The 16,884-nt window shown below is 44.0% G+C and overlaps 1 protein-coding gene across 3 annotated transcripts; it reads right to left on the reverse strand.

The window, feature by feature from the left end:
* Positions 1 to 657: 657 nt before the first annotated feature.
* On the reverse strand, positions 658 to 16,240 carry LOC142769299 (TNF receptor-associated factor 3-like). Of its 3 annotated transcripts, none has more exons than XR_012885756.1 (3): positions 15,912 to 16,240; positions 11,782 to 11,851; positions 658 to 764 (listed from the first exon to the last, which is right to left on the reverse strand). XR_012885756.1 is itself a non-coding variant. In XM_075872430.1 (3 exons), the coding sequence occupies exons 1-3, from the start codon at positions 16,182 to 16,184 to the stop codon at positions 2,485 to 2,487; spliced, it is 576 nt and encodes a 191-aa protein (XP_075728545.1). In that variant the 5' UTR covers positions 16,185 to 16,240; the 3' UTR covers positions 1,994 to 2,484. The 3 variants fall into 3 exon arrangements, 2 of the variants coding, with proteins under 2 accessions (XP_075728545.1, XP_075728544.1); XM_075872430.1 differs by lacking the exon at positions 658 to 764 and adding an exon at positions 1,994 to 2,717; XM_075872429.1 differs by lacking the exon at positions 658 to 764 and having other exon boundaries at positions 8,006 to 11,851.
* Between the last annotated feature and the right edge of the window lie 644 nt (positions 16,241 to 16,884).

Consider the following 16,884-nt stretch of genomic DNA (forward strand, 5'->3'; position numbering starts at 1 on the left):
CAGAAAATATTAAGACATTGTTTTAATATACCTAAATACTTACACGTGATCAAGATATCACTCAAATAATGTGACGACACTGTACCATCTTGTTTGAGTGGTGCAGCAATTGCGCATATAGAGATGCCTAATGTTTCTGCTGTATTACAGTTATACATACCTGCTATGGTCTCAAACTGCTCAGTTGGGCTAAGACGCCAAGCGTTATGTACTCTCAGACATTACAGTGATGCCTTCGAAATGTATTATACTCGTTATTTAACAATGTTGCGGCTTAGCAGTTGCGACACACTTCACGGAATACAGAAAACGGTCCGGGTTGAAGTATGACGGCGTGGGTACGAGCACATGGCCGCTATTCTATTGATAAGCAGGAAACTCACAGCAATATCGCCCCGCTGTACGCAGGGAGTTACAAATTTGTGCTGCAGCTGCGATCGAAAGCTACTTCAATCCTGCATCTGCCGTTCTTTAAAAAAAAAAGAAAAAAAAACGGCCATGTGAAAGAGCACAGACTGGCAGAGTTTGGGCTCTTAAGCTTTCTTTATGAAGGCAGCCATAAACTCTCCTAGAGTGCCTGATGAAGGTGCTTTTGCTTGCAGCACACTACACGTTTCTAAGGACGTATTCTAGTGGGACAATAAGATCAATCAAAAGTGCGCTGAAAGTGCTTTATTCAGAGCTGGCGTGTTTCAGTGGTCAAAGAGTATTGTAAGAGCACTGTCATCCAGTGGTAGAGCGGGATGCTTTTACTGCACCGAGGGCTGCAAAGAACAATTTGTAGTCTCTCCTGTAGAGCGGAGTAGCCGCAGTCAACGACTCACGTTCACCTTTGATGTGGGAGATTTAACCTCTCAAAAACACCGTATGATTGTGAGAGACGCCTTAGTGGAGGACTCTGGAAATTTTGACCACCTGGGGTTCTTTATAGTGCACCCAAATTTGAGCACATGGGCCTACATTTTCGCCTCCATTGGAAATGCAGCCGCCGCAGCCGGAATTCGATCCCGCGACCTGCGGGTCAGCAGCGGAGTACCTTAGCCACTAGACCACCGCGGCGGGGCCACGTGCACCTTTGAAAGTCACAGACTCTGTTTCATTTTCTTTTTTTTTCAACCGCCGAGTGCGCGCGGCAGAGGTAGCCACTAGGTGTAGCTTAACACAAGTGTTGGCCATATAGGTGTCCTTTTGTACAAACGGCGTCGAAAACAGCAGGACGTCTGGTGATTGCGTCGTTGCACAAACATACTATATATTACGATAATGACGAACATGTGACTCAGACTTGACGCCACTTTTAATGCGGTCCCACAGAGAAAGCTGGGGCTTGAAAAGCTTCGACCACGTTGTCTACCCACTCGTCACGCTCTCGACTGCTCTTCGAGAGCATGCGGCAATCCTGTGGCAGATTGAGTTGCCCTGCTTTCAGTGCTTCGCCTCCCACTTCTCACTGAACTACCCCGCTGCTACCGTTCTTTCAAGTATATTCGCGATAAAACAGGGTGCATACGCACGTACTTGTGCAATTTGTCGTTCCTGTGATGCATGACGATGATAATGTGTCCTGACGAAACTGTTTGATTGCAATCTGTTCAACACTTATAGCACCCACTCGTTTCACACTTTGCCTCGTGTGCCGGCTGCTGTGACTCTACGTGTCTACTTCGTGATACTACGTCTGCTAATCTGTTTCGTCCTTGCATAGGCTCTTTCCTTAAACTAATTCAAGCCTTGGCGTGGCTGCACTTTCCAAGTGGAGTCCGTTCACTGTAAGCTGTCAGCCTGGCTTGAAATGCACCGGCTATTGTTTGTTTTGTTTGCTATGCTGAACATGTGCGATAGCTGCAAACTTGGTGGGTCTGGGTGGCGGACAAAATAGCCACCTACATCGGCGTAAGCGAGCCGATTAGTTGAGTGCGTAAGGCTTCCAAATTAAACAGAAAACAGCACTTTACACGTGGAAAGTGACATAAAAGTAGCTCACACACACGTGTTATTTTTCGACGACACGTGTTTAATCTGTTCTTTTACACATTTTCAGCGAAACTCCATAGTTCTTGGGGGCTATAACACTTTTCTATGTCAAATATGCTTCTATGTCTTGTTTTTTTTCATTAAAAACGTGGATTGGTGATCACTTGATCCTGAAGCTCGTGTACTCGGTTTATTACTATTTGTATGCTGTTTTTGGTCTAGAAATTGCGCGATGCTCAAAATCTCCTACTATTGTGGCAGGACGTGGCCGGTCTGGAAGCGCTTTATGGATTCTTCCTTGAAATCATTTGCAGGTGCCGTGACTACAAGTCTTTTAAGCCTGCGCAGCCGTGACGGTGTGATCCGCGTGAGGGCATTCGTGATCCAGGTGGCCCACGTGCCACGCAATTAAAACTAGCTTCAAAAATTCAGATACTTTCTCTAATATTTACTCCTTCACCAGTATGAAGCCAATATTCATTTCTAATGTAGTGTTTTCGGAATCCTGGCTTAAGGTAGATTGTCCTCGAGAACGTCATGTTGCACTGCGATCTGCACTACGCGATAAGGTCCCATGTTCACCTGCTTTGTGCCGGGAAGGCCCTTTCTGACAAGCACCAGATCGTTCACTTGTATCTGAGGTATCCGCGTGTTGTGGCGATGGTCAAAGTTCCTCTTCATATTTTCCCGGTATCGCTGGTAGGCTTCCGAAGTTTTTCGTTTTTCGCAAAATTGCAGGCGATCTGCAATACAAAGTTCTTGATCAGCAGGAAGCACTGGTACCTTTTCGAAAGCTGCAAAATATGGGCTACAGCCGATGCTCGCACTGTGCGACCGAGTGTTATGAGCGATAGCTGCCTCCAAGCAGCACTTACATTCACCTTGATAATCTGGATACATTGAAATGAACTGCTTCAAATCCCGAATTATTCTTTCAGCCATGCCACTTCCTGCAGGAGGGTACGAAGCGCAGCGTCGCAATACAACTCCTCGTTCCTTCGCCCAATCTTGCAAACGCTGACTGAGAAACGCTGGCCCAATGTATTACTACTTTCGTATTCATGAACGTCTCTCGACTCAAAAGAGTGATCACACTATTTGCGTCTTCCCTTCCCGGCCATGTAGCCACTATTCTTGTGCACTGGTCTATGGCCACTAGAAAAGACTGCGTTCTTCTTACTCCTGCAGCCTTCTTCTTGAGCTCTGCGAAATCTAGATGAATGACTTCAAATGGTACGTCGGAATGTCGAAGCAAAACCATCTCGTCTGTTCTCTGAAGCTACTTGGCTTTGCGAACTTGACATTGATGACAAGACTGAGCATACCGTTGAACGTCCTGTACCATGTGTTTCCACTGGAAACGCTGACGAATCTTGTGATACGTCCTCCAAAAGCCGTCATGTCCACCTGAGTGCGAGGAATCGTGATAAAGCTCCAAATTTGAGGCACCATTGTTTCTGGGACTATGAACTTTCCGTTATGGAACTTAAGTTCTTCAGTTCCCTCCCACACAAATGTTGCGTTGACATTTTTATGGTCAGAAATTACCGCAAGGTTCGAAAGCGCATCTGCGTCCTTGAGGTGTTCTCCAGGCCTGTGGTGGACCATGAAAGTAAACTGCTGGAGTTCACTCACCCACCTAGCAACTTTTCCTCGGGGCTCGGCGAGGTTAAGGATACATGTTAAGGCTTGGTGATCCGTAAAGAGCTTGAAGCTCCTGCCATCCAGGTAAGGTTTAAAATAGCGTACGGCCAATAAGACTGCCAAGGCTTCCTTCTCTGTAGTCGTGTAGTTCAGTTGAGTTTTCGAAAAGGTGTACGAATAGTACCCGAAGACTCTCTGTTGACGGCTCTGTGGAGAATCGGTATCTCTCTGATAAAGCACTGTGCCTGTGCCATAATAAGAAGCATTGGTGTTCAGTTCAAAGGGCAACTTGAAGTCTGGAATAGTCAGGACCGGATCCGATGAAATAATAGTCACAAGGCTGTGATAAACAGATTCACACTCTGCTGTCCACTGAAATGGCACATTCTTCTTAGCCATTTCTGTGAGGCATTTGGTTTTGGTCGCATAATCTCTGATGAATGGCCGGAAAAGCCCTGCAAGACCCAGAAATACCCGCAAATAGTGCAAGTCGTATGGCTTCTGCATTTTTTGCGATTCGTTCGACATATTCCTGTTTTGTTGTCTTCGTTTGGCCATCAAGTACTCTTCCAAGAAACACCACTTTACTTTGGAAAAACTCACTCTTCTTGTCATTAATTTTGAGCTCGGCGTCACAACGTGCTTGAAGTACACTAGCCAGATGGTTTGAGTGCTCTTCCTCGTTGCGGGAGTCTACTATTATGTCATCTATGTAGACGTTACAAAACTTCCCGATAAACGGTCACAATACGTCGTTAATCATTTTCTGGGACCAAGTGGGTGAGTTCTTCCATCCAAATGGAAGTCGGTTATACTCATAGATGTCAAAGGGCGTGATGAAGGCAGAATATTTCTTGCACTTGTGAGAAATCGGAACTTGCCGAAATCTTTTACATAGGTCGATGCGCGAGAAAACTCTGCAGCCACCCGTGTCATCTATGATAGAGTCTATACGTGGCATAGGAAACGGAAAAAGCTCAGTCTGCTTAATAATTTGTCTGTAGTCCGTGCAGAGTCGAAGACTTCCATCTTCCTTTAGTGCAATGGTGATGGATGAAACGAACGTAAACGTGGATGGATAGATAATCTGCGCATCCATCTTTTGATTCTCGTTCTGAAGCCACACTCTCTTCTCTCGTGACATAATATAGGGCTTTTTCTCACCACCATCGTATCACTGAGCTAGAATGGAACCTGAAACTTCGTAGTTGCTGTAGGATATCCTTTCAGGCACAGCGATTCCGGGTAAAGCGACCTAAAATTTCATCTGACGATGGTTTCCGCGGAGTCCTTGAAGGTGAAACTGCCGCGTTGATAGCGCGGTGCTTTTCTTCTGTGGTAATTTCGCCTGTCCAGTAGATATTAAGGCGAAGTGCACTGATGACTGGACCTGAAAGCAGTAGTTCATATGGAACTCTATCGAGTACGAGTGCTTGCGCAGTGACAGTGTTGCCAAGACACGATATGGTTATACAAGTCCATTTATCGTAGACATCTCATCTTCCATCGTATTCGTGTACTTATACTGGTATTCCCCCTTTTACTTTCACCCTCTCAACAATATTTCCGTTAATAACCATGACGCTTGCATCACTGTCAACTAACGCACTCCGTTCCTTTCCATCCACAAGAACAGATATATACGATAGACTTGTATGAGACAAATGGACAGCTTGTATTGATATCGTCGGGTGGAAGCTGAGACCCTCTCTATTTAGTTTTTTGTTACGTCATAGAGTGCTTCGCCATGGTCTGAGCGTCCATGGGGGTTAAAAAGGATACGGGTGTTGCAGTAGGTCTCCAGCTTGCAAGCGGGCGTTGTTCCTTAGCTCGTGTAGCCGCGGTATTCCTTGCAGCAGATGTCATGGGTTGACGCTGGGTTCCTAGGCGCTGGAGGTAGAGGTCTCGCGTTCCCTGCAGAAGTTCTTCGACCATCTTGGGCCCTCGCATTTGTATTTGCTTCTGGAGGTCCGGATTTAAACCATGAATGAAAAGCGGAACCACAGACGTCCCAGGCAAAGACGAGTCCACCAGCTGTAGCAAACGCGTTTTCTCACAAAAATAGCTGAGTGCAGATCCAGATATGTATTTGAACGTGATAGCTTTGTCCCATAGAAACACCTTGTTCTCGCTGATGGAGCTCAGAAAGCTTGCTTTCCACTCTATCCATGGTTTGTTGCAGTGAGCATTGAAATGCCATTCGCACCAACTCTTCGCTATGCCCGATAGGAATATTTGCATGTTTTTCACTTTATCTTCGTCGCTGTACCGGTAGTTTTCGTTGCATACATACTCGTAAAACGTGAGCCAGGACTCGGGCCTACTAGACTCTCCGTCAAACATGTCTGGCTTCACGTGTTCGCGAGTCGGTCCACTTAATCTTTCTGTCGCGTTTACAAGCAAGCGCATTAAATCATTTTGCTGCCTATTCTGTTCTTGGTGCAGTTCAAGAAACTTGTTGATCAGCTCGACGGAACTCTCGGGCGAAGCAGCGGTAGCAGGCTTCGCGTCGTTTCTTACTGGAGTCAGCACAAAATTCTCCTAGTCCTGAAGTCTCATGTTGATCCTCGCCGTTCTTTTAGCAAGTAAATCGCCTGGAGCGAGCTTCATTTTAGTGCTTATATAGGAAACAAATGCGTCAGTCCTCACTGCTTCCGCAAGTGCTAGTTCTTCTTCATCTTGAGGCGTTGCAGTCAAGATACGGATGCCACCGCGTTGATTTGCTCGAATGGTGAAGTCCACCCACATCTTGAATGTCCGCACAGAAAGTATACGCGGCTGCGCCAATTTGTAATAATACACAGTACTAGGCTGGGGTGTCAGCCATCTTCTTTATTTCTAACCTCTTCTTCCTCCTCGTCTCCCTCCAACTCTGCCTCATTTACTGCCTCTGTACATTTTACTGCTCTCATCGGCACGCACTGATTTTACAGAGGCGCTTCCCGAAACAGAACGAATCTTGCCCGTCCTTAGTGAACCACCGTTGTACTTTGTATTGAGCTTAACCGATCAAGCGTTAATATAAAAGAGCAAGATGCAGTCAACCAGGGTACTGAACAATTCAGTTATGTTTTACGCACACGCATACGCAGAGTGTAAGTCTGGCATTTGAGGCACTGGCGATACTTAGACACTTCACGATTACGTGATCGAACAGCTGCTTTTGAGGGCCACACAAACCTTCAGCTTTTTTTTTATCCTGAAACAAGCATGTGCTTTTAGGTGGCGTGGTTCCCGCGCCAGATGGTCGGAGGATGAGGGTGCCTCAGCAACAACACAACTGCCATGAAATCGCAGGATGATAAAGGAATGTGTCTGCTTGTTCTGGCATTTTTCGCCACTTCAATACTCAACACGTAAAAATCAAATATCAGACATTTTGATGGTGAATTCATGTGTTAACTAAACATTCATGTTATCAAATGGTTTTCTGATAAAAACAAACAAAATAACAACCAGCTCTTCCTCATGCAGACCCGTTCAATGATGAAGCTGGTAGCATTCCCCTCCTCACACCATCGTAATTCTGAGTTTTTCAAGTATTTCACATATTTTGTATTGCTACCACAACGCCCCGCCGCGGTGGTCTAGTGGCTAAGGTACTCGGCTGCTGACCCGCAGGTCGCGGGATTAAATCCCGGCTGCGGCGGCTGCATTTCCGGTGGAGGCGGAAATGCTGTAGGCCCGTGTGCTCAGATTTGGGTGTACGGTAAAGAACCCCAGGTGGTCGAAATTTCCGGAGCCCTCCACTACGGCGTCCCTCATAATCATATAGTGGTTTTGGGACATTAAACCCCGCAAATCATTGCTGCCACAACAAAAGAAATCAGATTTCGGCCGTCCAGAGAGACCACGAAGTGGCGGCCAGGCCCAGCCTGCCCGTCCCAATGTGGGAGAATATTACCGCGCGTTAGGCATGTCTCGCTGCATTCTAAATAAAATTGCACCGTACATCTGTCCATCCACCAAACGCTTTTTGTTAACCTTCGAGGATGCAGTACAGCTACCTTTATTGATATTCCCGTGACAGCCGTGGCAATCTCGTAACGGGCATGTATTGAAGCATGTACTCGACGAAAGATTGGCCCTCCTAGGGCAAACTCTCGACATATGTGGAGTATTAAGTTAGATTTATTCAGTGAGTAAGAACTTTATCGTAAATGCGCTGCTGTTTTTAGTGGGTGGAGTACAAGTAACCCAGCCTTGGTGACTGCCTCGAGTCCTTAGACATGGGCGGCTTCCTGGTTGTGCCACACGGGCAGCAGTTCATCGGCGAGGTGATGGCTAAGTAGAGCCGCCTACAATCGCGTCGCGCGGTTCAAGAGTGCCGTTGTATGAAATGTAAAAGCGTTGATGATAAAAAATACGCTGAAGCTGCTGCGAGATATCCGTACCAAGAGCAGTAATTGATTGTGTATTTTATTATTTATGCACATACCATGCAGTAGCCTGAAAATAACTTAGTTTTCTTATTGCCTAAATAAGGCGACAAAAATGTCGATTATATTCAATGCGGAGAAACCCATTTCATCGCACGTCACCCTCAAAAGCTCACGACGATATGACACATAAATATTGGCACTAAAAGGAACCAAAATTCTCTGAAACATTTACCAAACTCTCTTTAAATTTATAATGATCGTTCTTTCCTGAGGCAAATACCACCTCAAGTAGAGATCATGCAAATCAAAGCTGACAGTCGTTGTCATTTGAAATCGCTCACTGTCCGCCAGTAGAGAAATTGCGGAGGCCTGCATTTGCATTGTTTTTTGTAGAAAAACTTTAGCCCGTTTTTGAGACCAATTATCTCTTAAAATGTAAACAAACATTGTCTAAAACATTGAGAACTGAAAATGTGCTTTCGAAAAATGCGAAGTATGCAAGATAAATATGGCATTTTCTGCCAAACATCTGGTACAAATTTGATGAGATTTTGATTTAGTTTTGAAAACAATATTTGCTTCTTTTTATCCGCATTGGCAGCTACGTTTCTGGGTATTGAATTTCTGAGCGATCATGGCTGATCCTAAGCACCTTGACATAACGCTTGCTTTTTTCCGCGGTAATTACACGGATTTAGGTAAACAAAATTGTTTAAAATCAGGAATTCTTTAGCGTCACTATGCCGTTAAAGCACTATTTTACTATAGTAGATATTTGCGCATCTATTCCCCTAGTACAAGGTTTGTGTCCTAATGGGCCTTTTTTGAGTACGTAGTCTGCACGTGTCCACGTTTTTGGCGATCAAAACGCAACGACGGAAGAGAACTGAGGAATATTTGGTCTCAAAAGCGTGCAAAAGTTTTCTTACCAAACAAATGGTGTAAATGCAGGCCTCCGCAATATCTCTACTGGTGGGCGACAAGCGATTTCGGATGACAATGACTGCCAACTTTGATTTGCATGATCTCTATTGGAGTTGGTATTTGCCGCAAAAAGAACGATCATTATAAATTTCATAAAAGTTTGGTAAATGTTTCTTTGTGAATCACCTGGTTGACTCATTCTCATACCGTGTAAACGTTAGGAGAAATGACTTGAGCATGTGCCGTTGAGTCAGAAGAATTGGGATTTAACTCTACAGGCATTTTTAAGCTTCTCTTACATTGGTATGGTTAAGCACATTAAAACTTGCGTAAATAATTTTCGTCAATTGGGAATTTGGTTACAATATTTATTTCGGTTGAGGTTTTATGTGAAGCATGCATTTGAGGCTTTAACATTTGTTGTGGGTCTCTGCAGCAAAAACACACTGATTAAAAACTGTCATTGTTGAGTAATTGCAGAGGTAATGTCTATTTTGTTTTGTTTTTCGCTAACGGGAACATCTTACACTTTATGGAGGTAACGTAGGGTGGTGACACGTTCATTTTTGTTTGAGAACGAGTAACGTATTTTTTACTTTTTTTCAGTAAAGTGTAGAACAGTGGTTGAGCATAACCTAGCACGAAAAAAACGACCGTTACCTCGAGAGAGGCAATTCGTCGCCAAAAACCAAATCATTGCTGGATGAATAAAATAACATTAACCACTCAATTTTTGCAACGATTTCTACTAATTGAGTGGGTAAAACCAAACTAGCTCGAAATACATGGGTGTCTTTCACGTTGTATACACAATCGACCAAAAACCATTAGCTTGCGAATATACTCTAACTAGCCAATAAATTCTACAAAATTCTTCGTAGACCTCACCCTTGAACATTATGCATTTTCAATGTCTTCAAACAGGCAAAAATTTGTCAATAAATAGGTAATCGGTGAATGAACAATATATTCTGAACAGTTCTTGGGTGAGCTTAGTCTACTGATATGCATGGCTTATACTTTGTAATAGTAAATCGATACTTCAACAATAAATCAGTTACTAAACAAAAGCAAAGGACAACGTTTGGACGTGCTTAGCTCAGCCTGAACTTCACATGTGCGGTTTCGCCAAGATTTGGAACAGAATATGCATGTGAGTGCAGAGCACATTCAACTAAAATAAGTTATCTAGCAATGCCTGCCGAAAACATGACGATAAAAATCATCTCGCAACACTTAGAAAAAACAAGCATCACCTCGGAACAATGAACAAAACAAAGCATCACGTCGCCAAGATAGGCAGGACCAAGCAACACTCGCAAAGAACTGAGCAAGCTTGGTGCCGATCAGTTATGCTGTTTCTGTAGCGTTACGCCACTTGTGAGAACTACGCTAATTTGTTCCACGCACGTTAGCCTCCGTAAATGTGAGATGATTGCGCAATAGCACAAAAAATCAAGGCTTTACAGTCTGTCTCATGTCATGTTATGTCTGCTTATTTGCTGAAACATGTTTTATTACTTGTAAAGAATTAGCAGCATTGATTATTTAAACCACTCTATTCACCAATATGTTATATTCTCACGAAGTTTTACGGCCTTTGGAAATTCTTCTTACGAGTTTCTAGGTGCCCACTGTTCAAATGAATTGTTGGTAAAGCGCTTAGTCTCTCTAATAATCTGTTATTTTGACGAAGGCAGAAGCTCGTATTTTAGGCTGAGTTGATCAGCCTCAATGTAACCCTCACGTTCCAGATCCTCCAGGCGTACGAAATGGTTCCAATAAAATTCTGCATTCCTTGATTTTGTCGGCCTGCCACAATGTTCGAGATTAAAAGGAGTGACATTTAAAACCTGAAGGTGTTTGTCTGAAGATGGATGCATATATGTGTGCTTCACTTTGTGTAAGAACGGCCACTGTAAGAATTCATCCACCACGCCTTTATGCAGCTGTAATCCTGCGTGCACTGAAACGGTGTTCTCACGTTTCTTCATATACAATAAAAACGTAATGTGATAGCCACAAACGTATATGGGCTCACATGTGTCACTCGCTAAACCTGTTGATGTCGCTTTTTCTTTAAAAGCCTTGATTTCTTTTACACAAAATGCATGCAGTGTAATGCTTAATGTGTTTTTCGCTAGGAGCATAGTCTCATTCTCACACAATGCCTTTTTGCCACATTCCATCTCTTTCACCTTTGGTGGAGCAAAAAGCTCAGCATTTGTTTTGCACTTTTGTACGATGGCTTTTGTTGCACGCTCCAGTGCTTCATCGAGAATACCCTCAAATGAGCTCACAATGTCTGAGACTCTCTGAAGCTGGTTGTCGTCTTTTGTAGAATGTCGCCTAAATTCAGCGTGGCTCTGCTCCAGCTTCTCCAGAGATCGTTGCGTGGCGTTAGCTGTATTTTTGACATCTGCACCTAAAACACCTAATCTTCGTGAAAATTCGTCAAACTTTTCATCTTGTTTAAGCAAGCCTTTCTTCACTTCTTTAAACGCAGTGTTTTTCACCACAGTTATTTCCTGTTCTTGCTTTTCTGACATCTGCACCCCTGTCTCTCTAAGCGCATTTAAAATGTGCGAGACCTCATCCAATCTCTCGCTGTGGGTCACGTGCCCTTGTAAAAGCTGTTCAATTCCAGCTTTCAGTTCACCGACGCATTCACTCAACGTCGTCTCCAAAGCGGTGATCATCGGTTCCTGAACTGAATTCCTCCACGGCTCCAGAGGTTGGGCGTGATTGGGTAATGCATGCGTGCTGCAGTTACTTCTTCGATGCGCACACAGATTTGTCCTCAGAAGAAGCGCTGAGCAGCTCGGACAATGCGTAGTGTGATGCACGCATTCCTCACCAAAATGCTTCAGCATGTCTGAAGTAGTCACGACGGCGTCGCAACCGTTGCCCTCGTTCCAACATTTTACCTGCAGCAGAATGAATGTCATTTAGATGAAACAACATAATTCGAACAAAAACCAAAACTTGCAGCAGACATACATGTTGGCTATTTCTTCGATACAAACATGCAGATTACTATTCGGAATGTTTATCCTCCCAAGATCAATATTCTTCATTAACATTGCAATCCCTGCTACCTGGGTAAAAGTTCGTTATCAAATTGGAACTTTCGCAAATGTAGCACGTAACAAACGGCATGTATATTTAAAGTATTCACGAAAGGGACTACTAGTAGCTTAGAAACAGCTGAGAGTAAAGATAAATTTATTAATACTTGATAACTGTGGAAGTTTTCCAAGTTCCAACCCATATTCTTACTATTTATTAGTCCACTATTCCGCGTCCCACCAGCGAAGGCTGGCGGCCCCTCATGAACCACGTCCGCATAAGTGGCCCATTTCATGGTCATAATCTTTTACTGGTTTCCCTCAAAGATTCCTTGCTTTCTTCCTTCAAGAGACAAATTGTCTTTCTCTCTCTTTGATGCAGCCCAGGAGCGTAAAGTACCCGGAATACTCACGCAGTTACCACAAAGCATTGCAGGTTTCTAGTTGATTGAAATGTGGTCATTGTAGCACACCTAACACAAGTGAATTGTGCTTTGCAAGGAAGCTGTGATTGTATCTTCTATATTTTAGGCTTCTTGGTGAATTCAATAGGTATGAATGAACTTTTCGTTTCGTACGCCCTGTTTCTGGGGCCTGGAGCAGTTCACTCGACCAAATTGTGAGTATTATGTGTTTGACTGGCTTCTGTGTGTTGTTTTCTCAATATTTTTTTTTTCATTCTACGTTTGCTGCGAATTGTTGTTTTAAGCCTTCGAGAAGTCTGGGTTCGGTAAGGTACAAGGGATGGTATAAACGATCCCATAAGGAGTATTCATCGATCTATATGCCGTGATGTTGAAGGGGATGTTTAGGAATATTGTAAGGTTAAAGAAATCGTAGTTTTTTTTTGTCTATCAGATCGAGAAGCAGGTCGTAAGCTGAAATTCGAGACTTCTCGTGGCCTAGCTATAGCGTTTCAGTTAGGCGTTTTCTTGCCAGAAACAGCGAGATCGTTGTACCTCTTTGATCAGGCTCTTCGCCCTAAATCAAATTGAACTTAAAAAAAAATACTCACGCGTTTTGGGAAGACGACTGGTGCTTCGGTTGGGGTCTTTTCGAAAATTTAATCCGGAAATTGTATTATCTACGTGCAGCTGTATACAAAAGAGTGTTCTGCCTCTTACGAGGTGCCCGAATGTCCTATCAGCTGGTGTCGAGATACTGGGCTCCGAGATACCAGCATTGTAGCCCCATTCCTACAAAATGACCACGCACAGCGCAACAAAGGCTGATGTCTGGCCCGTACTCGCACGATCATTGTTTGCCGCGAATGGCAGCTCTAACACGTTTGCAGATGCGGCGCAATACGGTGACTTCTCTGCTTTGCACTGGTGGTATGGGAGATTGCAACAGAAACCGATGCAAGGCAGCTTTGGTTAGGCTTGCAACGAGTGCCATAGCTTAGCAGGTGGTTTTACCTTTAGCTCTGACTAATTCCTAACACAGCAACGTATTCACAGACATCACCACAGATCGGGCTTACCAAACAGGCAATGTATTGTGTAAAGCAACCCATATTTTACAAAAGCGCAAGCACTTCAGCTCTCACTACATTTCTTCGCTACTTGATACATGAGCAAAGTCCTCGGAACAGCCCAACGTCAACGTAACGGCTCATGACCGAAAGCGAGAACTGAACGGCCATGACGATGAATTAGGCGCCAATACGCTGAGTCCACACCAACAGCTTAACGACGCATTACTCTTTTTACAAGAAATCACTTCTCGAGGAGTAGCCGGCGCCACGCATTGGCACCAACCTCTCCTTACATACATTTAATAAAAAAATCTCATCTCGCATCCGTAATGATAGAAGACAACACCCCTTGCTGCACATAAACCTTGAAAGCGCCCAAGGCGCCCAAGGGGCCCCAAGGGGTCCAAGGGGCCTTCCACATGCTATATGTGAGATCAAAACCATCACAAAGATGACTTAGTCATTGCATCACGGTCATCATTAGTCTGAATATGCCCACTGCAGGGCAAAATGCCTCTTCCTTGATCGGCCAATAAAAGTGGTCTTGTGTGTTCTTAGGCCATGGTATGCCTGCGAACTTTTTAATTTCATCGGCCCACCTAGCTTTGTTTCCTTTTCATTGGTTTCCTTGCTCTGGTAGTCCCCTCAGCTACGCTGAATGATGAGAAGTTCGCCTGCCTAGGTGCTGCGTGGCCGGCCCACGTCCAGTTTTTTGTTGATTTCCACTGCGATATCTTTAACCCCGGTTTGTTTCCTGACTCACTCTCCTCTCTTCTTGTCTTTTAAGGTTGTACTTCTCATTTTTCTTTCTATCGCTCGCTCCGTCGTAATTAAGAGAAGCCCAGCACTTTTCATAAGCCTCCAGGTTGCTGCTCGGTAAGTAAGTATCGGAAAGATGCAGCTATTATATACTTTCCAGTTGAGGGCTAGCGGTAGATTACCATATATGTTTTGAGAATGGTTGCCGACTGTGATCCACCCCATCTTTATTCTTCTAAATATTTCAATCTCCTGGTGTGGCTCCTTGGTTATGACCTGTCCTAAGTAAGCATTGCTTAAACATAATATAACGCAGAGCACGACAATGCCAATACAAGAAAAGAAAGGGGGACAAACCGCAGGGCTTAATCGCAACTGAATTTTCATTAAAAAACATGCACGAGTAAGCATAATTGTAATCTTATAAGTAGACCTTTACCTTTACAACTTCCACAGTCTCTCTACTTATCACGAAGGGTTGTTTTCTGCTGAAATTGTTGTAAAATATTTTAGTTGAGTGCATATTATTTCCGGAGCTATTTTTCTGCTTTCCGTGTAATCGTGAGCTGAGTAACTCATCAAGGTGGTGTCATCAGCGAACCGCAGGTTACTATGATACTTTCAAGTAACTCTTATTCTTAACTCTTCTCAATATAGGGTCCTGAAAACCTCTTGTAAACACGTGGCGTATAAGATTGGAAAGATTGTGTCTGTCTGCCTTACACCCTTCTTTATTAGAATTCTGTACCTCTACTGTTCTTTCTCTACAAAATATTGTGAAAAACATTAGCTTGTGGAAATAAAAATCAACCAAAGGACTGAGCTGTATTTCGCACAGGTTACTCCACTTTATATTATATTTATGCTATGTATCAGGTGAAATATAAATGTGCGGAATACATTCAGCCCCTATACATAGCCCTCATAGATTACGAGAAGGCGTCTGACTCAGTCGAGACATCAGCAATGATGCCGGCACAACAGAATTAGGGCATTGACAAGCTTCACAGAAACATACCGCAAAAAATTTACAGCGGAGCCACAGCCAGTAAAGTTCTTCATAAACACAGCGACAGCCATTACAACCAAGACAAGACTCCATCATGCCAAATTTGCACAGAACTTAACTGTTAACTCTCCCACATGCTCTAAAAATGTCCCACGTTACATCAGGGTGCTCTAAAGAGTGTGTTCGTCTGGGAAAAAGCACTCAGGAACTCCGAGCTCGATCACCAACTAAAGGCACCCTTATAGTACCCAAGAACAGGTGGGATGCCACAACGCTCCCTCTCTCAATCAGGTGTCACATACGGTAGCGGATGTTAGGGCGTCCCACGTGGACTCTATGGCAGCCTTAGCTCCTCACCACTTCCCTATAAAGTTCTTGACTGATAGCAGTTAGGTGGAAGCATTATACAGAATCTCACAAACTTTCAAAAGGCGATTAGTGAACATGTGAAGTCAATTGCAAACTTTGTAGAAGAAGCAAACGTATGATGCTAGAGTAAGCTAGACAGGAATATGCTAAAACAGCTAAGTAATACGTAGAAAATCTATAGGCGTTTTTTTTTGTACGTGGCGCCAAGGGCCGACATGAGACAACAGGAGATCATAGATGAAAGCATAGGAAGACCCGAGAACGCGAAGCTTTTTTTCTTTCGCTCACAAAGTCAAGATGCTTACCTTGTGCCTCAGCAGATTCTTCATGGGGAAAATTTTCCATTCAGCATGTTTTACGAGAAATTTATCCCCATCCAGTGGACATTCGCAGATTCCGTTGACCAAGCACTGCGAGTAGCAAGTTTTGCAGAGCACATGTCGACATTGCAGTGAAGTGGTCGTTTGTGGCAGCAACCCACAGACAGCGCATATTCTGACGGCCGGAATGGGCTCAGCGAAGTGAAAAGGCCTGAAGCCCAGTTCGTGGGAAAATCCGGAAACACTGTATCGCTGCATTTTGAGAGCCACGAAGGGCGCAGCACTTTCAGCAAGAGGAAAGTGCTGTCAAAGCACCGTCCTTATCCTAGCGACTTGCTTGTGCTGTGTGGTCAAGCGATGGATACGAAAGCTGCTATCAGTCCGATAAGGGAACGCCCACATCGCAATTGTCTGAGCACCTCACAGCGAAGCCAATTTACTGCTCGAGCGAACAGGGTGCCTCGTCTACATCGGCCAAAGAGTTGCCGCGTGTTGCCAATGCCACTGCACGGTTGCCTTCCATGGCTCGCAAAATTTCGTACACACACACACTTACCACGTAAAGTTTCCCCGTGTTAACAATGTCACTCGACGATCGACTTGCATGGCTCGTGAAATTTCGTACACACAAGCACTTACCACGTCATAACAATTCCTTCTTTTGTGAACGCTCTTTTTGAGCAGCTTGTGCCAAACGAATGATGAGTTTTATTACAAAATACAGTACCCTAACCCCGAACCAACAAGGCTTTAGAAAAAAAACACAGTTTGGCTACTGCGCTAAGCTTTGTGGTAGAAACAGTAAACCGTATATTAAACTAAAGGTAATCCATTCCCGGGATCTTCTTTGACATAAAACAACCTTTCAATTCTGTGGGTCAGAATATATTGCTAAATAAACTTGAACCCTATCGATTTAGATGAATATCTTCAAACTCCTTTTGTAGTTATTTCTCTG

Source organism: Rhipicephalus microplus, chromosome 8 (assembly GCF_043290135.1).
Source record: "Rhipicephalus microplus isolate Deutch F79 chromosome 8, USDA_Rmic, whole genome shotgun sequence".
Classification (NCBI taxonomy): Eukaryota; Metazoa; Arthropoda; class Arachnida; order Ixodida; family Ixodidae; genus Rhipicephalus; species Rhipicephalus microplus.